The 26,503-nt window shown below is 38.3% G+C and overlaps 4 protein-coding genes across 15 annotated transcripts; 3 read left to right on the top strand and 1 right to left on the bottom strand.

Annotated features, from left to right (window-relative positions):
- The first annotated feature begins 4 nt into the window (after window positions 1-4).
- On the top strand, window positions 5-4,419 carry LOC128894462 (xenotropic and polytropic retrovirus receptor 1-like). Of its 6 annotated transcripts, none has more exons than XM_054156190.1 (11): window positions 5-145; window positions 369-522; window positions 594-853; window positions 921-1,182; window positions 1,257-1,432; window positions 1,499-1,600; window positions 1,669-1,906; window positions 1,975-2,169; window positions 2,239-2,408; window positions 2,473-2,606; window positions 3,966-4,419. In XM_054156190.1, the coding sequence occupies exons 1-11, from the start codon at window positions 77-79 to the stop codon at window positions 4,207-4,209; spliced, it is 2,004 nt and encodes a 667-aa protein (XP_054012165.1). In that variant the 5' UTR covers window positions 5-76; the 3' UTR covers window positions 4,210-4,419. The 6 variants fall into 6 exon arrangements, with proteins under 6 accessions (XP_054012165.1, XP_054012164.1, XP_054012167.1 ...); XM_054156189.1 differs by lacking the exon at window positions 3,966-4,419 and adding an exon at window positions 2,810-3,959; XM_054156192.1 differs by lacking the exon at window positions 2,239-2,408 and having other exon boundaries at window positions 3,966-4,147.
- Window positions 4,420-5,367: 948 nt separating this feature from the next.
- Window positions 5,368-11,880, top strand: LOC128894808 (uncharacterized). Of its 4 annotated transcripts, none has more exons than XM_054156806.1 (8): window positions 5,368-5,708; window positions 6,619-6,846; window positions 8,485-9,150; window positions 9,234-9,467; window positions 9,544-9,610; window positions 9,736-9,897; window positions 9,984-10,089; window positions 10,171-11,880. In XM_054156806.1, exons 2-8 carry the CDS (start codon window positions 6,756-6,758, stop codon window positions 10,261-10,263), a joined length of 1,419 nt encoding a protein of 472 aa, XP_054012781.1. In that variant the 5' UTR covers window positions 5,368-5,708; window positions 6,619-6,755; the 3' UTR covers window positions 10,264-11,880. The 4 variants fall into 4 exon arrangements, with proteins under 4 accessions (XP_054012781.1, XP_054012782.1, XP_054012783.1 ...); XM_054156807.1 differs by lacking the exon at window positions 5,368-5,708 and adding an exon at window positions 5,749-6,137; XM_054156808.1 differs by lacking the exon at window positions 5,368-5,708 and having other exon boundaries at window positions 6,194-6,846; window positions 10,171-10,268; window positions 11,588-11,880.
- A 769-nt stretch (window positions 11,881-12,649) lies between these two features.
- LOC128894807 (peptide transporter family 1) lies at window positions 12,650-22,556 on the bottom strand. 2 transcript variants are annotated; one of them, XM_054156803.1, is made up of 10 exons: window positions 22,451-22,556; window positions 21,104-21,144; window positions 17,007-17,085; window positions 16,687-16,915; window positions 15,598-15,872; window positions 15,428-15,510; window positions 14,338-14,748; window positions 13,953-14,154; window positions 13,255-13,838; window positions 12,650-13,131 (listed from the first exon to the last, which is right to left on the bottom strand). In XM_054156803.1, the coding sequence occupies exons 1-10, from the start codon at window positions 22,476-22,478 to the stop codon at window positions 12,955-12,957; spliced, it is 2,109 nt and encodes a 702-aa protein (XP_054012778.1). In that variant the 5' UTR covers window positions 22,479-22,556; the 3' UTR covers window positions 12,650-12,954. The 2 variants fall into 2 exon arrangements, with proteins under 2 accessions (XP_054012778.1, XP_054012779.1); XM_054156804.1 differs by lacking the exons at window positions 21,104-21,144; window positions 22,451-22,556 and adding an exon at window positions 18,859-19,243.
- Window positions 22,557-23,668: 1,112 nt separating this feature from the next.
- Window positions 23,669-26,117, top strand: LOC128894809 (E3 ubiquitin-protein ligase NRDP1). Of its 3 annotated transcripts, none has more exons than XM_054156809.1 (3): window positions 23,669-24,066; window positions 24,515-25,120; window positions 25,194-26,117. In XM_054156809.1, exons 1-3 carry the CDS (start codon window positions 23,977-23,979, stop codon window positions 25,461-25,463), a joined length of 966 nt encoding a protein of 321 aa, XP_054012784.1. In that variant the 5' UTR covers window positions 23,669-23,976; the 3' UTR covers window positions 25,464-26,117. The 3 variants fall into 3 exon arrangements, with proteins under 3 accessions (XP_054012784.1, XP_054012785.1, XP_054012786.1); XM_054156810.1 differs by having other exon boundaries at window positions 23,670-24,066; window positions 24,533-25,120; XM_054156811.1 differs by having other exon boundaries at window positions 23,670-24,066; window positions 24,507-25,120.
- The last annotated feature ends 386 nt before the right edge of the window (window positions 26,118-26,503 follow it).

Genomic DNA, 26,503 nt, shown 5'->3' with positions numbered 1-26,503 from the left:
TGCTGTCGATGCTTGCATTTTGATATATTTTTTCTAATATAAACACTACGGTCGCTAAGTGATCTAAATTATAAAAATGAAATTTACGGAGCACTTGAGTGCTCATATTACGCCAGAATGGAGAAAACAATATGTAAATTATGAGGTAAAACGAAAATTTTTCTTCCGGATAAACATTTTAACGTTAATGATTTTTTAGTTATTATTTTGTCAATGTCGAACTTCACTAAACCCTCAGAAATTCTTGAGTAACATTTCTAGAAATGTATTTTAAAAATAAAAAAGTTTCTTAGAAGCCTATAGAATTTTTTTTCAACAATTTAAAAAATCATATATATTATATATCAAACAATATTGTTTTTGTATAGGAAATGAAAGCATTACTCTATGCAGCGGTTGAGCAGGCGCCAACAGCAGATACTACAGAGTCACATGTATTAGAACGTTATTTTAATAAATTTGACGAGAAATTTTTCCATTACTGTGACAAAGAATTAGCAAAAATAAATACATTTTATTCAGGTAAATCACATTTTTCGTAATAATCTTGTTTTATATTTGGAAACTTACTAACACGTTATTTACTCCTGTAGAAAAACTTGCAGAGGCTACACGTAGATTTGCAGCTCTGAATAACGAGCTAAGCGAAATATTATCAGTTTCTGAAGATAAACAGGCAAACCGTAAAATTCGTTATCGTAATAATATCCTACACAAAAAACCAGTCTCTGCGCGTAAACTTCAAGAGCTGAAATTGGCCTTTTCTGAATTTTATCTTTTTCTCATTTTACTTCAGAACTATCAGAATCTTAATTTTACTGGATTTAGAAAGATATTAAAAAAACATGATAAAGTATGTATGTATGCGGATACAATTTTATATTTACGTTAATCAATATGAAGCTATCGTATCGTTTTAGCTTTTAAACATAGACCTTGGAGCAAAATGGAAAGCAGAACATGTAGATACAGCATTATTTCACACGCACAAAGATATAGATAGACTTATCGCAGAAACAGAAGCATTGGTTACTCGCGATTTGGAACATGGGGACAGACAAAGAGCCATGAAACGTTTAAGAGTCCCTCCACTCGGAGAACAACTTTCTCCGTGGGTTACATTTAAAGTTGGAATTTTTTCTGGTGCTTTCATTGTGCTTCTTATAGCAGTAATACTTTCGGGTAAGTAAAGTTAATTATCGTACACGCGATATGATTTCCGTTGCATTCTTATTATCGAATGCTACGTTTTATAGGTGTATGGTATAGAGATAACAATAATTGGCGAGTTTTATGTAGATTATATCGTGGACCACTTCTTATGATTCAGTTTCTTTTTCTGATGGGTATAAATGTCTATGGTTGGAGGTCTTCCGGTGTAAATCACGTTTTAATATTTGAACTTGATCCTCGAAATCACCTATCGGAACAGGTTGTACATCGTTACGATAAACAAACTGTTGACCGCACATGTTACTATTAACCGATATATTTTCAGCACATTATTGAAATGGCAAGCGTGTTTGGATTAGTTTGGTCTTTATCGATTTTGGGTTTCTTGTACAGTGAAATATTAGGAATACCGCCATTTGTTCAACCCGTAAGTCATTATAATACATGCTGCTGCATTTTGTTTAGTAAATATATAAGTGTATTTATTTCTCGCAGATGTTGCTGTATACATTATTAGCCTTATTTTTATTCAATCCAACGAAGACGTTACGACGAGAGGCAAGATTTTGGGCACTTCGTGTCCTAGGCAGAATATTTTGCGCTCCATTTTTTTATGTCGGATTTGCTGATTTCTGGCTCGCCGATCAACTAAATTCTCTTCACACCGTCTTCCTAGATTTCCAGTATTTTGTTTGCTTTTACGTGCAAAATTCTTCATGGACCGACGTGACTGGTTTGTAATTAATGTTTTATAACGTTATCTTGAAAATCATTCAAACTTAATAACGACAATTACTATAGACGCAGAAACTTGTATAATGCGCGAATTATCGATGAGACCGTTTGTGGCTTGCTTACCAGCATGGTTTCGATTCGCGCAATGTTTGCGACGATACAGGGACACGAAAGAAGCTTTTCCGCATCTTATAAACGCGGCGAAATATGCTACCAGTTTCTTTGTTGTTGTTTTCTCCTATCTACATTTAACTAATTCTAGTAAGTTTTTGAAATTAGCATAATGAGGATATTCGAGAAATTTGAAGAATATATTACGTCTCTTCGCAGAATATTACGTAATGTCTGCTGAAAACCCTTATTTTTACTTATGGATAATTGCGAGTATAATTAGTTCTTGTTTTGCATACACATGGGATGTAAAATTGGATTGGGGTCTATTCGATAGTAACGCAGGAGAAAACAAATTTCTTAGGGAAGAAATAGTTTATTCTTCTCCTGTAAGTTTGATTACATAATACTCATGGAAATTGAATGTGTTACTTTATACGTATTATCTTTCAGTACTATTATTACTTTGCGATAATCGAGGACTTCATACTTCGTTTTGGATGGGCATTTTCTTTATCGCTCACGGAAATGGGATACGTACACGCAGACTTGATGGTTTCCATAGTAGCACCGTTGGAAGTATTCAGGTAAGTCAGAAGCGGATGCTGTCGGTAACAAACTTATGTTTCATAAAAATCATTATACTGCTTGCGTTTAATATCCAACATCTACGGAATAGTTTTTATCGCACAAGACTTGTGTATTATATATGTGTATTAGTGTTTTATTTTCAGCAAAGCTTAATACGTGTTATTGCTTGCATGATATTTAAAATCATTTGTCATTTCAGTTATACGAAGCCTATATCAACAAATAATGTTTGCCGAGTGGAACTAATAAATTTTAATAAACGTTACCACGTACAAAAGAATTTTATTATTTATTTGATTTATTCCTACTTTATTTATTCCCTCGTACATTTTATAAGTCAAACATATTTTATATTTTTTTTTTTTAAATTTATTAAATACGTATCTATTATAATATTTCACATCGTGTCCCTACCGTTGATGTCTTATCGGTGGACCATACGATGATCCAGAATCAAATTTAATTTACAATAAGAAACATTACATACGATTGTACCAATTCGTCTTACCAATCGGTTGATAGAAGGTACATATGGAATTACTTCCGCCTGGAAAATGAACACCTGTACAACATAGGCAAATTTCGAGCAGTTCGGGATATCTCCATAGGGCCTTATAGACAGAACGAAGACATTAAACCAAAGGCAGCTATTCATCTTATGGATTGTAGAAACGATGAAGCTGACGAGCTGAAGAAATTCCATGATCGTTGAAATTAGCATCTTATAATTGCGATTCTTACTTTCGAATATTGTACATTTTCATTACCACAATCAAATCAATCGCCCTCTTTCTTTTTTTAATTGCATATCAACCTGCATGTTTGGCATGCTAAGCTCTCCAACTAACAGCATAGTAGGAATAAAATCAATCGATTTTAAAAGTATTTCTTTTGATTGTGAATCGTGTCAAGAACGATCTCTACTTTTACGCTGTGCGAGTACGCTTCTCTAAAGGGGTATTCTAGTCTACCATTTTGGAAAAACTTCTTTTTATTCTCTTCTCTTACAAATGCGACTTTACATTTTTACAGGTAATTGTGTCTCTTTATGCAAAATTGTATGTAACTTAATCAAATATGTATCAATAATGGGGCGACTTAAATGAACATCTTAAGTAGTATAAAATTATCTAAATTCTAAATTAGATTACTCCCTTAAGCGATATAAAGCATGTGTAGAAGAGGTGGAGGATCAGTGATACGATCGAGATAACTAACTTGCCGTATACTTTCAAACGTTTGCATTCGCATTGTCTCGATCTAAAGTTATCGTATGTATATGCATACGCATACGTATGGCAGGCATCGATTAAATCGTGTAGATCGCTAAGTAATCGGTGCTCCTTTTCTAACAGGAGATTCATATGGAATTTTTTCCGTTTGGAAAACGAGCATCTAAATAATTGCGGTAAATTTAGGGCGGTCAGAGACATATCTGTTGCGCCAGTTGATTGTTCCGATCAAACGCACATATTAAGGATGATGGATGCAACGGACGGGGTGGTGAATCGGAAGAGAAAGCAAAAGCTCGCGGATAAAAGTAAACCGTCCCGTACGCTTTCGAAAGGTGAATCTTTGAACTGTGATCTCAGTATCTAAAAAGAACGATTAAACCACGACCAACAAATCGATCTGCTCGATCACGAACAATGGATTCACGGACCATGGATGTTAATCGTATTACAGCATAAAGCAATTTATTACTCTCGCTGCTAGTCATTAAAGTACAAAAAGTATATGTATATCGAAGAGATTCTGTAAGTTGCGTTAAACGTGGAAAATGTATAACATTGTACGAGTGTTACATATGATTGTTGTAAAATGTTTATTCGCAAACACGAAGAATTGAGAGAATTATTCGTCGATAACTTGAAACGTTGGATTTAAGATAGGGGTTATGTAAGAAATTAGAATTCGAAAAGATGGCGTACGCTTTTTATATTCGAATTCAAATTTCTTTTAAACGCATGGGATACTGAGCATATATTGTGTTAAGAATAAAGTATTTTAATCTTTTTAATAAAATTCATCTTCTTCGCTTTCCTCCCTCCACGCTTCTGCATTCACTTCTTTTCTTCCGTCTGCTCCCCATTTTTCTTCCCCCTATTCATTTCCCTCCCTTCCTTTGTTTTCATTCCTTCCTCTCCTTCTTCGCCCTCTTCTCCCTCATCGTCACTCCCAAAGAGTATCTAAAGGGGGGCCACTAACTAAAGGGATGATAATTATTGCGATAATTATTAAATTATATTTGATCTATTATCATTTACTACAAGGATGCCAAATTAATTATTTTTAATCAATACAGTGATATTTGTGAATTTATTAAAACTAGTGGCGCCATCGGTGGGAAAACGCCCAAGTTTATAATGGAAATAGTTCCCCACTGTTGTCGCTAGATGGCGCCACTAGCTAAAGCTACGCTAATTATTGCTGTAGTAAATAACTATTCATGACAATGATAACTTTGGTATCTAAACTGATATATTGTAGTATTATGAAGCAATGAATCGTATTAATTATGCATTTATGAAAAAGAAAAAAAAATAATAATAAAAATTTATTGGTAGCGCCATCTAGCATCAGCAGTGAGAACTATGTTCACTACGAACTTGGGCGTTTTCCCACCGATGGCGCTACTGGTATTAATAAATTTGACATAATGACCAATAATTACTCACTTTATTATTTTATACACTTATTATTTAATTTTATTTTATGTTAATTGTAAGGAAAATTGGATATTACAGGGGTTAATCAGTGTCAAAAAAACATATCGTAGAAAAATTAGTTCGTCCTATTCACCGCTAGACGGCGAGACCACGTTTTGTTTGTGTTTGTGTTTATTTTTGTACGATACCATTTCTGTGCCCATGAATCGAGCGGGTATACGAATATATTAGCGCATAATTGAATGGTTTTGCAATCGATAGAGATTATTCTTTTCAACAGCCATAGCGACGTTAACGGTGCATTGATAAGCTAGATATGCAATTGCGATGTCTACTAACGCTGCCTACCAAACTTTCACTAATTAAGAACGTGGCTTCGATATATTCCATGTATGTACGTTCGGACTCTCTGCACGCAAGTGTTCAAACGTAAGCGGATAAACGCATTAAGCTGTTGTTATTTTTACCGTGCAAGAATAAAACATAGTTGATCGCGAAACACTATCGAATAAAGTCTCTCGCGTCTTCGTATTTCTTCTTACAAATTTTTCATGCGATATATTTCCGCGACAAACGTGCACATGACTCGTTTCGATTCTCCTTCGAGACGAAAAAAATAGTTTGTATAAATCAATGGTTCCTATCTCGATCTGTGTCGGAGTTCTCGTGACCTTTCGTAATCAAGGGAACCTGTTTTAAAAGAAACAAGCGGTCGTCGCAGCTTTCGATGTGAACCACTAATTCTTAGTAAATGAGACCAACCACGTTGCCAATAGAATAAAACCTTACGAATACTATCTAGGAAATTAATAAGTGAACTACAACAAAATATATTCAGATCTCGTACGCATACGAAGGGTGAGTACATCGAACCGTGACGATCCGTAACTCTCGTTGAATACGATGTAAATATCATAAAATTTATCGAGATCTTCAAAAGATTCCTCTTTTTTATAGAGTCACGAGTACAAATCGATTACTTTTATTTTGTATAGAAACTAAATCAGATACAGGTATCGAGAAGTATGTACTTTACGAGATGTTTGGAAATGAAACTTGCTTGGCACGTATTCGAGCACGTGTTATTTCGTTGCGCATCGATGTATCCCTGGCGTTTACGTACACTAATAACGAGACACCCTTTGTACATGTATCGTCGTAGGAGATCGAAATAGAGAGCAACATTCGCAATCGTTGGGCTTTCTTTGTATCGGTTCGGCGTGTCTCGGTGTACAGGTGATCTTTCGCGAGTTCAGAAAAGGGCAAGAGAGTCGGTGGTCCCGTCGTCGGCGGCAACGGTATCGGCCGGTGGAAAGGGTAATGGTGGTATTGATTGCAGCAGAACTTGACCGCGCAAGCTCTCTGTCTGCCCTCAATGAAATGACGTGCTTACATATGGAACCACGACGGACGGGCGGACGATAAAAACCTGTGGATACTACACCTGGCCGACACCTGCCAGTCGTAACGGTGACGATGACACCGTCCCTCTGCACCTGCACATGGCTGCTGCTACCCTGCTGCATTCTCGTCACCCTCTCCACCGGCGAACTTAAGTTTTATCGAGGTGAGTACACCTATACCCGTCCTGATCAGCCGAAAACATTGCATTTTCGGGGGTAATGACACTCGACCGTAAACCGTATCGCATCGCTCCCTCTTTCTCTCGCAACTATACGTTCCCAACCCTAACCATACTACTTCGTTCGCTTCTCGTTTCGCCTATTCTCACCATTTCTCCTAATTTAACCGTACCGCTGTTCTCGCAGAATTCAACATTTCCCGATGTCATCGATGTCACCGTTCGGTCTCGAACGTTTCTCTTCGCTTCCCAGTAAATCTATTCACCTGAGTCGCGAACTGACTCGTTTCGTTCTCGTAGAAAATTTCGTTCGAGGAAAACGTACTACATCGAAACTTTGAGATTACTTTGCATTCGTATGTTTTCGTCGACGTCGACATGTATATAAGTTCGATAAGTATGCGTTTGTCACTAAGATGCGTACAACATACGTTAAATAACGTGCCTGTTGACCACAGGAAACTCACATACGGGCTGTTACGATAATATCAGGAAGTGGAACGATAAAAGATACGCGTTGTATAATTTAGAACGTATCGCTTCGTGCTTTGGTACTCGGGTGGTTAGGTTTCTTCCTTCGTTAAACGTAAGAGTGCATTCCACTTGTATAGATTTACCGAATATCTAACATTTCATCGCGTGTTCGCTACACTTCTAAAAAAGTGTAAAGCTTAACCTCCCGCGATACCGTCTCGTGAAATTGAACGCGATAGCAACGAACTAGCATACGTAATAGTATCCAGAATTTCTGCGATTACCCTTATTTTTTCAATTCCCTTTATATTTTCAAACGCGCTAAAAATTTACAAATTTCGTCTGGTTCGTTCTACAAGGTGTTAAAAAATTAATGGTCAATTGCAGAATGGTCATTTGGAAAAAAAGAAATTTAAGGGGGGAGTCTGGTCCAGGTAATGTATTTTTCTAATGCATATACTTTCCAGATATAATTAATTTTTGTTATTGAAACTTTGTTTACATATAAAGGGACGTTCAAAGAAGAAAATTTGACAGTGTGGATTTAATTTGAATGTATACATATACAGGGTGTCCCAAAAATGTTGTAAGATATTGAAAGGGGTGGTTCGGGAGGTGATTTGAAACAACTTTTTCCTTAGCGAAAATGTTGTCCGAGGCTTCGTTAAGGAGATACTAAGAGAAAGGCTCCGACCAATCAGAGCGCGTAGCCAACGCTGCCGCGGCCGCCCACCCGGCATACTCGCGCTCTGATTGGTCGAGGCCTTTCTCTTAATATCTCCATAACGAAGCCTCCGACAACATTTTCGCTAAGGAAAAAGTTGTTTCAAATCACCTCCCAAACCACCCCTTTCAAGGAACTCCAACATTTTTGGGACACCCTGTATATGTTTCAATAACAAAAATGAATTATATCTGAAAATTATATGCATTAGACAAATACATTACCTGGACCAGACTCCCCCCCCCCCTTACGGTCAAAGTATTTTTTTTTTAATTTAAAAAAATTGTACTCGAGGAGTAGGTAAACAGCTTCAAAGTAGCCACATAGTTCGATTCCTGCACGCTCTCCATACTTTGGTTGCTTTATACTTTAATTGAGTAACCTCCTCCTTTTCGAAGTCCGTTAAAAATTCGGAAATTTTTCAGATGAGGTCCCCGAAAATTCGGAGAATGTCGCGCTGAGACAATTGATGAAGTACCTCGAGCAAGGCGATCGGTTTCGTCTTTCGCCATTCCTGGCGAACCAAGCTCACAAGAAGCATCAGCTGCAGCTGGACCGGCAAAAAAAGAGAGACCTACTGGAGGCATTGACCGACAAGGCGAACTTGGCCGATATTCTCTGGAGGGAAAAGCTGAAAGGTTGGAGGTATCGGCAAACGCGATACGACGAGCCGATCGACGAGACGCCGCCGCGAGAAAGGGAGCGTTATCTTCCGTTGTACGGGCTGAATCGATTCGACGATCCCGTGGAGTATCCCGGTTTCAAGTTGCCTTCTCTGCCTCGCGAAACGAATAGCGAGGATGCCAATTACCAGGACTTCGGTTACGAATATGGTCGGAACGTGCCTTTCAAGCATCCGTCTTACGAGGGACGGGCGAACGTCGACAAAGGGACGAAGAAGGAACCGTTGTTCCAGCTCCGCGTGAATTACGGCGGATCGCTCGACGGTATCAACAAGAAGATGCAGAACCCGCTCCCCACCGTCCCGGAGTTCACTTTTGAGATCGACGACTCGAATTTGAACGACAAACATCCGTTCGCGGTGAAACCGAACGATCCAAGATTTTACCAGGATGCTCCCTTTTCCTCAAGTTAGTTTCGATATGTATCGTTATATTGTTTCTTTACTTTGCGTTGTAATCTCGAAACCTTACGAACTTTTCTTTGCCGATAGGTAACGACGATAACTCGGATTTGGAAAAAACCGCGAAGAACGAAACCAACTGGGGACAAGGAGGTGTAATAATAGAAAAAGTGCATACGATGGACGAAGACAATGTAAGGAATGCCGAATCGAAAATCAAAGATGCGTCGGTGATCATGATACCGGAGCTGGAACGGCGCACGGGATACAACCCGTTAGTTATACCCGTGAATCATAATTTGAACAATGACATTTACTTCATTGGTAAGAACACGTGTTCGTTAGAGTTGTTTCGCGAACGGTGTCGTCATTGAAGCGAATTTCTGTTGTTTGGTTTCAGCTATTGTTGCTGGCTGCAGTGCTGCGGCAATGTTTGCCCTTGTATTGATTACTTTAACATGGTGCAGGTAACGTTTGAAAAATAATTATATTCGTTGGAGAAAAATCACTTTTGATAGAAATTAAATATTTGATAAAATATTGTTTTTTTTTCGCGTAAATAATGTTTCTAAAATATGTACAATTTTTCCAGGCTGAAACGCGGCGCTAAAGCGGCTGCTGACATAGAATATCCAGCTTATGGTGTAACAGGGCCAAATAAAGAGGTATCACCCTCTGGAGACCAAAGACTTGCCCAGTCTGCTCAAATGTATCATTTCCAACATCAGAAGCAGCAAATTATTGCTATGGAGAAGTAAGTTGTTTGAACGGTACATTTGAAGTAATCAAGTTAGTGTGACGTAGTTTAAGAAACTAACATTTAAATAATTATGTCCACAGTCGTGTTTCCGCGTCTAGAGATCCAGGCTCTGTTTCCGAGGCAGAGAGCGAAGAAGAAAACGAAGAAGGAGACTACACCGTTTACGAGTGCCCAGGACTGGCTTCCGTGAGTTTTTTTCCCCTCTTTACAAAGCTTTGTTAACGACGATAACTTTCGATTTCGTTACGTAATTATTCTTTATTCAAGACTGGTGAAATGGAAGTAAAGAATCCATTGTTTCACGATGATCCAACACCAGCAACACCAGCACAAACCAATAAAGAAGAGGACCACATATAGTTTCAGTAAGTTACGAATACGAATAATTTAAAAACCTTTTCTGGTGCTTAGCTCACTGTTAATGTACCATATCGAAAACATTTATCTACATATTACGTGTATACAACTTTAATACCTATACGGCGCAGGAAGTCAAAATATATAAAGTTAACTAAGGGTCTGTCAAAGGGCCACTTTTGCGTTTTGTGCAAGGGATTTACCATATAAAGTGACGAACATTTAACGTCGTAACAAACCATCGCGTTTGTTTGGAAACAGATATTTTTTAACTCCAGGATGTGCTATAGTTTGTACTTTCATAGCAAGTATGGTTAACCATATAATTGACATTATTTTTCTACACACCATTACTAACTTGCAACATGAAGTTCAGATTAGAAGTCGTATCGTACCATGATATTCTATATCGCTGTATACAGCTAACTCCAACTATAAAATCCGAAAATAATTTTTATTCCAAACTTCCAACAATTTACTTTTGACTTTGAAGATTTGGTAGTGTTAAATGATTGGTTCATAATTTATATTTGCCGATCTAACTGTTACAAATTTATTACGTCGTCGATAGTATATTTCAGATTAGATTCTGTATAGTTTATGTCTTGTAACATAATTCTACGAATTAATACGATAAGAATATATACATATATGTATATGTGTAATTGCATTGCTTAAGTTTAACATTTATATGGAATCAAAAAATGCTTGATATCTAGATAGCTGAAATTATTTAATGATTGTGAATCTTATAATAAGATTTATATCTTGATGTTTTTTAAGTAATATTTTCGTTTAACATTGTTAAATTACTGTTAACTCATTTCAACAGAGGTGAAAAAATGATGACGGAATAGCTACCATTTTGCATGTGCTGTTACTTCTATTCCTATTATTGGAGTTTATATTGTGCAAACAAAAGTTTTGTATATACATTTGTTGCAAAGGACCTTCGATATCGAGTACTATACACACAATACATATAATTGATTGGCTTGAAGCGATAATATGTATTTTATTTTTCTATGATACTTGTAACTGTTACGTGTAGAACGGTTTTACGACGAAAGAGCCTATTATTGTATCCAAGGTGAGATATAGAAATGACTATTTATTTTGGCAAACTTAAAGCACTTGTATGTGATTAGCGTCAACTACTTACACAAAATAAGAGTTACTATTTACACTTTCAGATATCTATAAAAATACTATAACGAGACAAAACATTAATTTCTGAAGATTCATTAGTCTAAAAGTCAAGCATAGTTCTAGAACTAAAACACGTTAATAGCATGACTTAATCATTAGCCTTTCAATGCCTTTACAGCACTACATCGTTTATTGGAAGAATTCATTATATTTTATAGGAAGGACACTATGAAAGGACAATCTGTGTACAAATAGACTATTGTATAGTGATTTGTAGCATGATTGTATGTGTTGTAAGCTATAGCATAGGCACAATGAAAAAGTTGCAATTCATGTTCGCGATATATTCCGTAAATGTATAACGTTATCATTATTATTTATGTTCTTCCATTAATCAAAAACTGGTGGAATGTATGATGAATAAATAATGTATTATTATTTTACTAAATAAATTATTTATTTTATACAGAACTTTCGTTCGTCTATGCATTTCTCTTACATGGCATCGTTTAAAGTAACGAATCACACGCTTACTAGTTTAATTTTCCCGGGAAAAAATGAACACAATTATATTAACCGCTTTTAGTAGATTTTAATATTGTTTAATGGATTTATACAGATAGATTGGTAACGATATTTTTACTATGTATTAGAATTATTAGCGGCTAGAGGGCCTTGGCCTATAACGAAGTTTTGAGCAGATTTTCAAAGCTTAGCAAACAATTTCAGATATGTGACCGCAACCGGTACTTCCGTCAAGTAGTGCGTAAATAAACCCTAATCGTGCAAAGCGTTTGAGAATGTTACAGAATTCAGAGAATTGAGCGCGGGAATGAAATTCAAGACGTAAGGAGACCTTCGTAAGTTTCATCTACAATTAGTCTATTTAATGTTAAGTGAAATATATATAACAAAATGAAACAGATGGTAATGCTTATCGAATCGTAGTTGAACTGCTATGAAAGAAAAGAATATACTTATACATATAATTTTATTTACAAACTTGACGTGACTTGTCGATTTAGTATAACATAAATATGACAAAGTATTAATTGAGTCTTTCAGTTATATTAAATATTCTCCTGCTACCACAGAGCCTATCCATTTATTCCAATTTGTAGTAATTAAAAATTGTTGCGAGTGTATGCGTCCGATTACATACATCTGTCGTCCGCATACTTTGTTTTTTAATTTCCGTTTGTTTTTTAAAGCAGAATAATGTACTCGAGTCAGATTCATATGGCATAGAACTATTATTTTAACGTAAAACATTGATTGCTACGTCATCTCAGACACGAACAAATTTTTAAACTTCTACTTTCAGTTAAAAAATCAATGACTTGACTTTTTCTCCTTTTGTCTTCTGTTTCTTCGTAGAAACATTTGCTACCCTTGAAACAGGGGTAAAATCAACAAAGAAAATAAAAATTGTTCGTGCATAATAATTCTTTGCGCTCTGATTACCTTAAAATATCGCGGTCGTGTGGAACATGTACAAAATCACTTGGAAATCCTGTAAACTTTAGTATTTCGATAGTTAACAGTTCACTTCTCGTTGTCTTTGTAAGACTCGTTAACTATTCCATTCTTGACGTCCATATTAATTTCTTCCGTGATGCTTCCGTCGTCGGGTACCTCAACGTATTTATAGAATTTTGCCATAAAGGCAAATATTATCATATCGACGAACATCAGCCCGGCGAATAGGAAGAATTCGTAAACCTAAACATCGCAAAGAGATAGCACAATTGTACATTACAATAGGTTAGCAAAATAAAATTAGCAGACAAATTCCGCGAACGCTATTAAGTACTCGAGAAATCATTCTCAACGAGATGTACTTGCCTGCCTGCTGAACCATGAACCTTCCGCGATAATCACCACGATGAGATTACCGAAAGCTACCGTTAGCAGCCAGCTAGCTTGCAACAAAGACTTCATACTGGTAGGTGCTTGGGTGAATGCAAATTCTAAACCTGTCACAGAGAACATAACTTCGCCAAATGTAATCAGGATGTATTGCGGTATTTGCCATAGTATGTGCATAGAGTTTGGTTCCGTTACGGTTACGATATTAACGTTCTTCTCGTTTGAAGAGACAGAGCCAACGACCGTGTAAACTCCGCCTAATTTTAACTGCACATCGCTCTTCGCTTTCTGATCGCCAATCCAGATATCATAAACGCTGGTTTTGATTTCTTTCAAAGCGGTTTTGTGTATGCCAGCATTTAGTGAAAAAGAGACGGACGGTTTATCGCCTTTACGTAGCGACAATTCGACAGGCGAGGACGATTCGTTTACGAAAAGGAGACCACGTACCAACGGATCACCTGTTTTCGATTTATCTATTAAGTCAACGTAATTGTACGAGAGGCCATCAGGTCCCATCACCCAAGAAGTTGCGACGCCTCTCGTTACGAAAATCATACCTGAAATGGAATTGAATGGAATCCCAATCGGTTTTAGATAGTAGATGATAAAGGAATTCAAGAGCAGAGGGAAACAATAAGCAATTTCAAAGGAGCAAAAAGTTCTAAACACACCATTAGAGTTAATTTTGCACGATTCCGATTGTGCTGTATAGTCGAACAATCGTCCGGTTGTTTCGATGTTCACATTTGCCCACATGTCCATTTCCTTAAGTACAAAGGATTGATCGCCTATTGTCATATTTACCGGACAGTTTAAGGTATTGAAGACTCGTAACTGAGCGACGCCCTCCGAAGGTAAAACCGGATACGTTGTCTGCAAATCAAGTGGTCTTTTTTAACGCGGTCTCGAGGATCAGTTGCTCGGTTTTACGTATTTTTAGATGCAACTCTTTCGTTCTTGTTGGTATGGTAAAAGTCTGGACGAAACCCGACCTGTTTAAAATAGATCGAATTCTGCGTATTACGCGACAGCGCGAACTGCGATTCGTTTACGTACCTCTAATTGAAGTTCAACGAGCGCCGACATGACAAAGGCCAGAGCGGCTAGTACGCCGCCTATAGTCAATTTCTTGAGCGGCGTCCGGAGACCGATCTTCGCGAGAAGCGGATAAAAACAGGCCTCGAATATCGGGATGAAGGCGAGCACCAGAAGTGGATTGATCACCTGCATTTGATCCGGTTGAAGCAAGAAACTTCCGATCTCACCGTTCATTTTCGACGCCTGGATCGTCCACCGGGACGCCTGCTGATCGAACAGCGCCCAGAATATCGGTATTGGAATGAACAGTTTCATGACCTGCAGGGCTGCTTTGATGTCGTTTATCAGCGATCTATCGTACTCGTCGTCCGCGTGATCGAGCCAGTGTTCCCGTTTATTTTTCGACGTCACCTTCTGGTAAATGGCGTGCTGCAACATCGGATACAGTGATAGAATTAATTCGTTGATCGTGTCGTTCGCATTAAATTTCGAGGAAGGAACGTTTGTTCGGTATAACTGCGCGGAACTTAGAGTCTACCTTAGAGTCTACCTTAAGGTAGTTGAGACTTGCGCTTAAGGCAGGCATGTCCAACTCGATGCATGCCCGACACTACTTTCGATGTTACAATCGCTACCGTCGGTTGCTGGATTGCTGGCGAGGGTCCATTAAACTAGAGGGGACAGAGGATTACGCTCGGTCCCTTTTTATCGACCGGTCACACTGCATAGTCATATTCCGATGCTCGAATAGTGGCCCGGCTCCGAGGGTTAACGTTACGCCAATGGTTACTACTGCTCTCTCGCTTCATCTTGTTCACGGCCTTTGTCACACCTTCGGTCGTCTTAACCAATACCGAAAGTGCGTGCGGGTAGGGACGTCGCCGTTACGCGACAGCCAATCGAGCTCCCTCGCCGACTATCCAGCAACCGACAATACTAGTGCAGTTAGTTCCCACCTGTCGTGTCTCGTAACGGTGTTCGATCTCGAGAAAACTCGCGAACAATTGCACGTGTCCTTGCTCCGTCGCATACCGATTGGACATGCCTGGCTTAAGGTATCGTTACAATTCTTAGACACACTTTCCACTCGTGTACGGACGAGACTTACGGAAATGCATTTGGAGACAACCAGGACAACGTTCCCTGTAGGTTTCACTATTTTGTACAACGGCCTCCCAACGATGAATATCACTAGACAAAAGAGAAGGTACAGTTAGTATTTGCAATAAATGTTCTTTAACGAATCGTGAGAATTTAAAGAATTCGTTCGAAACTCACCGATGGACACGGTCATGAGAATAGCCGGGACGAAAAACGCTAAGGAGTAACAGGTTTTTTCACCGAAGCATTCGACGTCGCTGCGAAGTATCGGGGTAAGGAAGCTCGAGATCAAGGAACCGAAGTTGATGGAAAAGTAGAAGAGCGAGAAATACGTGGACAAGTATCGTTCCTGTTGAGGCAGAACGAACTGGTCACCGCCGAACGCCGTCACGCAAGGCTTTATACCGCCGGTGCCAAGGGCTATAAGGAGTAGACCAACCAATGAAAATTCCCTGGAAAGTTAGACGTTTAACAGATGCGGTTCAACATTGATCGACGGTCGCTTTGCCGGACAAATTCCTCTGCGAGTTTAATTTGCCAACTGCGTCGTGAAACGACGGGCGTTTCAAAAGTCGTAGCCACGCCCCTGTAACCCCGCCTCGAGTAGACCAGCGATAACGAACGACCGCTCATTGTGTTCGATGGAATTTTTAAAATTTGTATACGCAGTTCATAGCCGGCCGAGAGACGATACACGATGACGACAGAAGGTATTCCACCACCCATCGTACTCCCCAGACTTCGCCCCTATCCGATTTTCATCTTTTTAAAATAGTCAAAGAAATTTTGGAAAGCCGAAGCGGTAACAACGTGACCGGAAATTTTGGACACGGCTATCTATTATAAGAAATACTTGATAAATGTTTAGTGATAAACGTTTCAATATAAGTGGCAATTACGTAGAAAAACATAGAATTTCCTTACGAGTTTTTTTTTTATCTATTCTTTATTTTTGTTACTTCACAAATGCGGTTGTGACTTTTGAAACGTCCCTCGTATATTATAGAAAGTATCCTAAAGTAAGCGAGACAATTTCGCTAACGCTGTTTCCTTCTGAATTGGTTCGAAAATTAGCAGAGATCGCGAATGAAGAATATTAGGTTGTCCCAAAAGTTTCTTTCGTTTTATTAATAATTAATATTTAATAGAACTCAGCATAGAACTGTAACGTTTTTTTGGCAAATAGGTCCAATATGTCTTTACAACTCAGCACCATTAATTTTGTAGATAGGCTACTCTGGTTCTCATGGGCTCGATTCAACCTACCTCTTTGGTAATCCTATAGGCGGAGCCGCAGTTAAGGAGAGGAGAATTTGTCCAATGGCGTAAACGATGCTCAAGTAGAAGATCGTGCGAAATTTTCCAAGTAACGAGTCCGCCAGTATCGCCCCGAACACGGGGAAAAAGTAGGCGAACATCGTGAAAACATGATATATCGCGGTAGATGTATTGTCGTTGTAATTCAGGTAATTCCGTAGATAGAGCGTCAGCACGGCTGAAACATAAATTGTTTTTAAGAAAACTCCGCGTAACGTCATCTCGTTGCTAATAATATACGAAATAGCGAGCGTTTATTTTCTACGTACTTCTCATTCCATAAAACGAGAACCGTTCGCAGAACTCATTGCCGATGATGAAGAATACCGACTTGGGGTACTTCAGCTTCTGGAAAATTTCAAGAGAAAAGGAAAATGATTGGGTTAGTTGAGTTACGCGCGATTCCAGTTACGAAGCCGCCGCGGTAAATGTGCGTCGGTAGCACGATCGCGTTGACCTTATTAACTTCGTTGTCGTTGCCGACGATTAAAACTTGTTTTTTTTTCATTGGAAAATGCGAAGGCTGCGTTGTCGCACAATTATTTACATCAACGGCTCTAGCCGAGTTTATCGGCATTCATTATCGAGTTGGCGAAGTTTTGTTTCTTCGAAATAGTATTAGTATATAAAAAGTATTTAAAAAGTGGGAAAATTATGTACATCGATAGCAGGGCCGGCGCAAGGCAGGTTCAGCGCGTAGGCCGGAACCCGGCCCTGATCTACGAAAATTTTGATTAACTTTTTATGGAATGATAATATCATTAACAGATGCAAGACATTTCTTTTATTAGCGATGATTCAGTTTCAAGGAGTGACAAAAATCATCAAAATAATATTATCTAATATTCATCTTATAAACAATATACAGGGTGTTCCAAAAATGTTGGAGGTCTATGAAAAAGGTGGTTCGGGAGGTGATTCGAAACAATTTTTTCCTTAGCGAAAATGTTGTCCGAGGCTTCGTTGAGGAGATATTAACGGAAAACACTGACCAATCAGAACACGAGTATGCCTGTTCAGCGCCAGCAGTGGCTACGCGCTAGGCGTTCGCGCACATTCGCTACCGCGGCCGCTCCAACGGTATACGCGCGCTCTGATTGGTCAGTGTTTTCCGTTAATATCTCCTCAACGAAGCCTCGGACAACATTTTCGCTAAGGAAAAAGTTGTTTCGAATCACCTCCCGAACCACCTTCTTCATAGACCTCCAACATTTTTGGGACACCCTGTGTAATGTGTAACAGCATTCATAAATAAATAATTCGTCGTTGAAAAAGTTAAGTGTAGGATTTTAATGTGAATTCAGGCCCATGCAAAATTTTTGAACCCGACCCCGCAAAAGGTCACGCCGGCCCTGATTGATAAGATCTATCGTCGAATTTTAACTTTAAGAATTGCTTTGAAGCGAACTAAAACTAATATTGGACCACGACCAACCAATATTGTGATAACGTGTTTTGTTTCTCGTCTCACGCTACCGCAGCACCTATCTGTTTTACTTTAGTTTAGGATTAGGTTGTAAAACAGCTATCGCTCAATCTCACGAAAATTGCATGTGATTATACCTTGCCGTGCGAAAAGCATTAAACACTCTTATCAGAGGCTCGACCGTAAATTCTTCAACGTTAATTGAAAGATTGATAAACATGTCCATAACTTTAAATATTTAGTAACACAATGTTCAAGTCGAGACACTTGCTCTGAAAGCTACAGGAGGTTGACCCGCTGTCTGTAACGCTTTCTACGACATTTATTTTACGTAAGGTACCTTGTACGCATACACACAGCAATCAATCACTACTAAAAATGGACTTTATAATGTACACACATAAACACCAAGGCGTGTACGCGAGTCGGTAAATCTTATATGGAAGCCATGCAGAAGCCGTTATCAGTTGTCGTCAGGTAAAAATTCCTTTCACGTCACGCGAGCGAAGCGTGTTTCGAACAAGGTTGACAAATCGCTGAAAAAAAACCAGCTACTTTCTAATTCAACGTACAATCGAATTCCAATCGATCCGCGATCGACTCTATCGTAGATTAGATCTCTTTTAAAAATATTCCGTAATCGCGAACGTATTGCGTACGGGATAAAGTAAGGATAATCGTGCTGGGATCCCTACCTTTTCCGTGTCAACACTCTTCGCATCCATTGCGCGCTCGTTTCTATCGCACGGATCACAATGAAATTCAAATTAGACACCGAACAAAGGTTGACACACGAGAACCACGCTGTCAACGCGCGTCACGTATTACTAGAGTACCCACGAACGATACTATCGTCGAGATCATTTTTCCGTACAAGAAATATACGGAAATAACGAGACCGCGGCGTGTCCACCGGTCGATCGAGATATCCGAGTAGAACTAACGATGTCCGTCTCGTTTGGTACGGGAAACTGCACTGTTGACTTTGTTGCGTTGTCACGTTCCCGCGGATATGCAAGCACTTGTGATCGAGACCGCGACGATGCTACTGACGAACACTGACTACGTGAGTACACACTTATATACGCGTACATTGTACGTCGTTTCGATTTGGAACGACGTGAAAGTACACTAGGCTCCCGGGGACACGGTACAACTGCAAGTATTAGGTTCTCCCAAAAGTTTTTTTTCGCTTTATTGATAAGTAATGCATGCACAATATTTTATGTTTTATGTTACATTTTAATTCAGGTAATTACATTTTATGTTACATTTACAAGTACATTACATTTTGCTCCATTACTGTTACAACATGAATATCTATGAAATTAGATTGTCTATTTACATAAACATGACCACATAAAATAATTGAGTGCAGCTCGCGAAAGAAACTTTCGGGATAACCTAAAAAATTACTTTTTTAAAATTTATTATTATTAATATTTCAGCGATTCTGAACAACAATACGTAAAGAAAATTTTTGTTACCACTTCTAGTGCTCCAACTTCAATTTTCTTTGCGTAGAATTGTTCAGAATCGCTGAAATATTAATGAAAAAAAAATTTTTTAAAGCGTTTTTTTTTTTCATTTTTTGATGTTCCAAACCCCTTAAGTGGCGAGAGCCGAAATGCAGTAGACAGTCACGAACAGCGTAGCAACGTGCTAAGACTAGTGTATGTATTATCTATCTATGTTAAATATATTCTTGTTTTTGTTTAACACGTTCACGCCGGCGTGTACCACCGGTGGCTCACGGTCGCGTGTCTATCAGATGGCGTGTAACACCATCGCCGCCCCATGCCGAGAAACACAAGTAGCAGCGCCGGCGTGAACGTGTTAAAGTAAAGAACTAAGTAGATACTTATACGCTCTGAAAGGACATTGTGTTCCTTACGGACACGTTTCGCGTATTTATACAAGTGAAACGATATTTTTTTCACTCGATATAACGTATTATATAAGTCTTAGACGATTGTATACGTAGAAAAGATCTGCTTCTAAGAAAGAGAAAGATATACGATATCTCTATCCTACGATTCAATCTAGCACCATTCTTATAGGATCGGACTCTAAAACTACTCCTTTTAACCTCAAAAGAAACTTGGATAAATAGCTAATACTTTAGCTTTTCTATAAAATGAATTTCACGGCGTAGGAAGAACGAACAATTGCTATAAAATATTCATCGTATACCAGCATTGTTCGTATCGGAAGTTCCGCTGATACGATATCATAAACATTGAAGCTCTCTACCTCTCGGGAACGTGTGATGTACGCATCCTCGTAATTAGATATATTAAAGACTTCTCTGGATAAATGGATATTAGATTTGTCTCCTTTTCATTAAAAGTAATAATTGCACGATTAATCTGCGATAATAAATAACAAGTAATCGTAAGGATTATTATGCGACGATAACCGGCGATAAGGGATAACACGGAACTATTTCTCTTTCGACGATTCGACAAGAAACGATATAGAATATTCATCGGGGTATAAGGAGATAAGAGACCTGAGCGTAGATCGAAGTTGAAGCAATTTTTATTTCGATTCGTAAAAGTAAAAGCTGCCCTACATATCGTAGCGAATATTTTCATGCGAAAACAAAGTGAAATCCGATGTCGATTTCTGGTCGAGGAGCCATGACATTGTTTCGTAAAACTGGTTCGTTTTGCGGAGGCGTGAGCGCGACACCGAACAAGTTTATTTACCAATATCTCTAAATCCACTATTCTTATCATTGATTGATATTTCATTGAAGGTGTATCGGACATTTTACGGCACGAACAGAGTAGAGTTTTCTATAGTGTTATCGGGAAGTCATTTACAATCGTACACCATGGAAATCATACCATTTGTTGCTAACGAAACGTTACACACGATAATATTTTTCTTCCTGCATCATTTCTCGCTATCGATTAACAATCGTTCGATACTTGCCTTCTGATTCTCCTCCGTGTCAGTTTCATTGTCCGGGTGATCTAAAAATATTCACGTATCAGCGTTAGAGCAAAGGTTCGATCCATTTCCGTGTAACTTAATTACAACGTTTATTCTATTATTCTCGCGATTCTATCGGTATTTAATTTTTAATATTTTCACGTTGATTCGAATAATTTGATCGTGCATATCAACGATAGAAACGATGTAAATCTTCGCAAAGTTGGTTTTGCGTCACCGCGATTAACTTCTGCTGAACGGTACGTGTTTTCATCTCGACGATCATATTCTTCGAGACAACGACGATAACTCAACACGCGAACGACCTTCGTTTGTTTGTACATGTAATAAAAAGAAAGGAATATCTTTCTAATTAACGAGGATCGTGTCAGTTATGTTAATTTGTTCAGTTTAAGTTACATTTTTGCTTTCAAATTGGGTCACGTTCCAATCAGCCGTCGAGCTGAATGGGGTTTATTCGACAATTTGACTTTTGTCACCCTGCCGAATATCTCGTTAAAGCTCTCGATAAACGCGGTTCGATAATCAAGACAAATGTTGACGCTCTAATAGACTGGATGAGAGACGGGCATTTTTCGCGTATTTTTGTACTGTTGTTTAAAATACCGACACTTGAAATCATAACTAGCATTTGCGATTAAATAATCGTAATTGTAAGAGTCCAAACGAAAAATTGGACACGGAGATTCGAACCCACGATCCTCGGATCCACAGTCGACCGCTTTACCTGCACGACCAATCCCGTACCCTACGATTCGCGTTGTCGTTTGGCTCCTTATTCTTGGGTATGGGAGACACAATTACTATACAGGATGTCCCAAAAATGTTGTAACACCTTGAAAGAGGTGGTTCAGGAGGTGATTTGAAACAACTTTTTCCTTAGCGAAAATGTTGTCCGAGGCTTCGTTGAGAAGATATTAACGAGAAACACTGACCAATCAGAACGCGCATATACCGTTGGAGCACCCGCAGTAGCGTATGAGTGCGGCCGCCTAGCGCGTAGCTTACGCTCAACCGGCATACTAGCACTCTGATTGGTCGAAGTTTTCGCTTAATATCTCCTTAACGAAGCCTTGGACAACATTTTCGCTAAGGAAAAAGTTGTTTCAAATCATCTCCCGAACCACCCCTTTCAATGAGTTGCAACATTTTTGGGACACCCTGTGTATGTACAGTGGGTGTAGAATGTATTCGTACGAGCAATTTCCAAAAAAACTGTATATAACTGACATTCCATAGGTCTTCGGTTTATAAAACGTAACTATTGTAGCCAACGGTTCGATTCGTGCGGAAAAATATTTTATATCGAAATAGATAATCGCGTACCTTGTATCTCGTTGGTAGAAGTTTTCATTCTGTTCGCGATCTCGTGGAAATTATTAAAGACAACCTGTCCGTGTAACGTTCAAACGAGTACTGATCCCCTTTTCCAATTTTGATATCATTTTAAGATTATCGCGTCTTATCAATCGAAACTTGCTAGCTCACAATTAATTCCGGAGAGATTTATCGGATTTCGATCTAGTCGAACTTGATTCACATCGTTCTATTATAAATAATTTGGTAAACTCGAACTAACGTATCCCTTGTGGCACATTTTGCGCTTAGTTTCGCGTGTACGGTCGTCCATACATCCCGATTTATTGTTTCGCGAACGATCAATTGAATTTTACGGACCGAGACCGTTCGCGACCCTCGCCTACTTATGCGAAGTCTAAACAATGGCGAAGCCGAGGACGATGTCCAACAAAATGTGCACGATCGCGATCGTCACGAAAGATAAAGTGATTTGTATTTGTAATCGGTGTCAATGAAGATGATACAACGTGCTATCAGAAAGAGTACAACGATTTCTTGATAATCTGTCTTCTGTACAATTGAAACACTAAAGTATCGATCAAGTATCATCAAGACTAGTAAATCATTATTGTTACGGACAATGGAAGCAATTCAATATACAAAAAGAAAAAATAGAATACTTCGCAATTCTATGAAATTTTAACAATATTTTGCTTATAAAACGTATTTTAATCTTTTCTTTCCGGTTTCACCAATTTTTCAGATTGATGAATCTTATTAAAACGTCTCATTTGAAGATAAGCGTACAACATAGCCCGGTAAATATGTAGAATAATAAAGAATCCATAAACTTCGTATACAATTGCTACGCATCGAGGGTTGAAAATGTTAAGTATCGATAATGATATTGTACTTGTGTATTAACTAAAAATCATCCGCCATGTACAGCACAGTAAGGGTTATGCAAACCGATGCTACAATGAAAGCTAAAAAGCTCCAAGTAAGAAGAAATCTATTTTATCAGATGGCACTTCTCGGCGCTATCCTTTTCGAGCCCGTGGATCCTCGGCTCTACAATTCTGTCAGTTGCAATCATTAATAATAATAAAATCAAATATAACCGATAAGTTATCGCGTTACATGTAAATAATTAACGTTGCGTCGGTAACTGAACATTATCCAGCTTCGACACAATAAGATAACGTTACACACCTGCCGACACTCGTGGTCGATGCACAGCATAAGAGGCAACAAAAATTTAGGCCATGAGACCGCATAAAAGGCTTAATCCGGTGGGCGCTGCGATTATTTCAAATAACGAGTAATCGTGCATGATAAACTCGTTGAATTTCGATCGAACAAAACCGCAAAGTTTTGATATATTTACGCGAATCGACTATCGTCGTGTCGCATGCTACTCGTGGAAAGTAACGGTATAATTCACGAGCTTTCACGTCGAACGCCATCGAATTTCTGATTCTGGATCCACAGTGTCTCGTAGGAAAGACTCGTCGCCGCGTACGAGGACGAGTGATTTGTCGCGAGCACGCATTATGGGGTTCGATGTGAACCGATTTCAGGGCGAAGTTGATGAGGAACTAGTTTGTCCGATATGCTCTGGCGTTCTGGAAGATCCAGTCCAGGTATTATTTTCTGTTTCGTTCGTTAACGTTCTGATCGTTTTCAATTGAACCAGTTTCGTGCATTTACACGAAATTAACCTCACTTTTTCACCTTTCTTCGCAATAATGTTCCATTTTTATTGATGAACGGTAAATAATTTCGAAATTACACCAGCAGTCCTTTCTATTCGTTCCACCGAATCTCCTGAATTATTTCGTAGGAAACATTCGTTAGAATTTTGTATCGATTTCGTAACGTCAGGCAATCGCTAGAATTTTTCTAATGTTCGTTCTGTCAAAATCTACGTAAATATCGTTCCTCTTGTTCTCTTTATCGTGTAATGGTAACAAATCATTTTTTTCTTCATACGTCTGACTTGTACAGGGTATTCATGCATGTTTGTTGTGTATCATTAAGTATGATAATAAAAGTTTTGTAAAATGTTTGGTTTGGTTTAAAGACTGGTAGGTGAGCAATATGTTGCAGGCACCTGTATGTGAGCACGCTTTTTGTCGTACATGCATTAACGAATGGATAAACAGACAACCGACGTGTCCCTTGGATCGCACGTCCATTACATCCGCTCAACTCAGAGCAGTTCCAAGGATTCTTCGAAATCTACTGGCTCGCCTTTGTATTAGTTGTGATAATATAATGTATGGATGTCAAGTTGTAGTTAAACTTGATAGTCTGGTATCGCATTTGGAGCAGTGCGAATACAATCCTAAAAGACCAATGCTTTGCGAGCAAGGATGTAGTCTTATTATCCCTAAGAACGAGTTGAAAGATCACAACTGCGTGAGGGAACTCAGAAATATCATTCAATCGCAGCAACAAAAGCTCGCCGATATGAAACGCGAATTAGGCGAACAACAACTTCAAATAAACGAACACAAGAGGGAAATACATCTTCTGAAAGATTTTATGAGGGCATTGAGAGTTTCGAATCCCGCGATGCGGGCCATTGCCGATCAGATGGAGAGGGACGAAGTTGTAAGATGGTCTGCTACCCTTCCTCGAGCGAGAGTAACGAGATGGGGAGGAATGATTTCCACGCCGGATGAATTGTTACAGGTACATTGCGCTCCGAATTACTTATCGATAGATATTAACCAGTTCTAGTAAATAACGAAACACGATATTACAGACGCTGATAAAGAGGACTTTGTCCGAGTATAATTGCCCACCCCATGTAATAGATGAATTAATGGAGAATTGTCATGAAAGAAAATGGCCTCCAGGCTTAAATTCTCTTGAAACCAGACAGAACTCTAGACGGCAATATGACAATTATGTTTGTAAACGAGTTCCTGGCAAACAAGCAGTATTAGTTCTTTATTGCGATAATACACACATGCCAGAAGATATGATGGTCGAACCTGGGTTAGTTATGATTTTCGCACACGGTATCGAGTAATTTATATCGATACTATGCCAAGATATTTCGATGTCCATCTATTTTGTTGTTTGTTACATTCATCATGATTAATCTTCGCGGAGTATGAAATATCTTTGTACTTACTATGTACAGATACCGAGATATTTGTATAATATATCGTGCATTTATAATGCCAGATATCTTTTCAAAAGTATTGAAATGGACAAACAACATATGCCTTTTGTGATAAACAATTGTACAGACGCAATTGCCACATACAAAAATCTAATTGAATGTCTGGATCGTTACACTGTGATATACTATTTCATTGAGAAAGTTCCTGAAATTGCGTGATAAATAGGGAAGTGTTTTTAGTTGTCATAAACGAATCTATATGTACATTTCTATAAATTTGATTCTTTGTTCGACGATATTTGACGAAACAACTATTTATCAACTATTTCAGGAAATTTTATACATATATAGAAGTCTGTAAGCTTTTATTGTAATACTTTAGACATGTAAGAAACAATGGATAGAAATTATTGATACGGTAATTACTATTACATATTAAGATCTGAATGTGTTCTAAAAAATAAGTATCGAATGTCAGAAAGAGGAATTCCTTCTTCTTTTCTAAACGTTATTTATATGATTTTAATAAAACATTTCAAAATGCGTACAATGAAATAAGCATGCTATACAACGATCATTTGAATAAACCAACTCACAATTTACAAGATTTATTAAAATACTACGTGTACGTTCGATGTAAATTTCTGGTTCATTCACGGTTAAACTAATAACTTTCTAACTTTCGTTAGTGGTTAAACTAGTGGTCCTGAATTTATTTAGTATTTTAAATATAATTTTTTTTTTTTTAACTGGTTTTGTGACGTGTAATTTAAGGGAAGTAACCAATGATTAGTGTATGAGAAACATTTCATCTTACGATAGTGATATTCTAGTTTTTTTTTTGTCTTTGCACAAATACAAACTACGGTAGTTTCATGAGGTGCAAGATGTTTTGTAATTCAGCTTTTTATTTTACTACATCGATACATCGAGAAGTACAAGTT

This window comes from Hylaeus anthracinus, unplaced genomic scaffold (genome assembly GCF_026225885.1).
Source record: "Hylaeus anthracinus isolate JK02 unplaced genomic scaffold, UHH_iyHylAnth1.0_haploid 4, whole genome shotgun sequence".
Lineage (NCBI taxonomy): Eukaryota > Metazoa > Arthropoda > Insecta > Hymenoptera > Colletidae > Hylaeus > Hylaeus anthracinus.
Note: the sequence above shows the minus strand (reverse complement) of the source record. Positions and strands in the feature narration are given on the sequence as shown.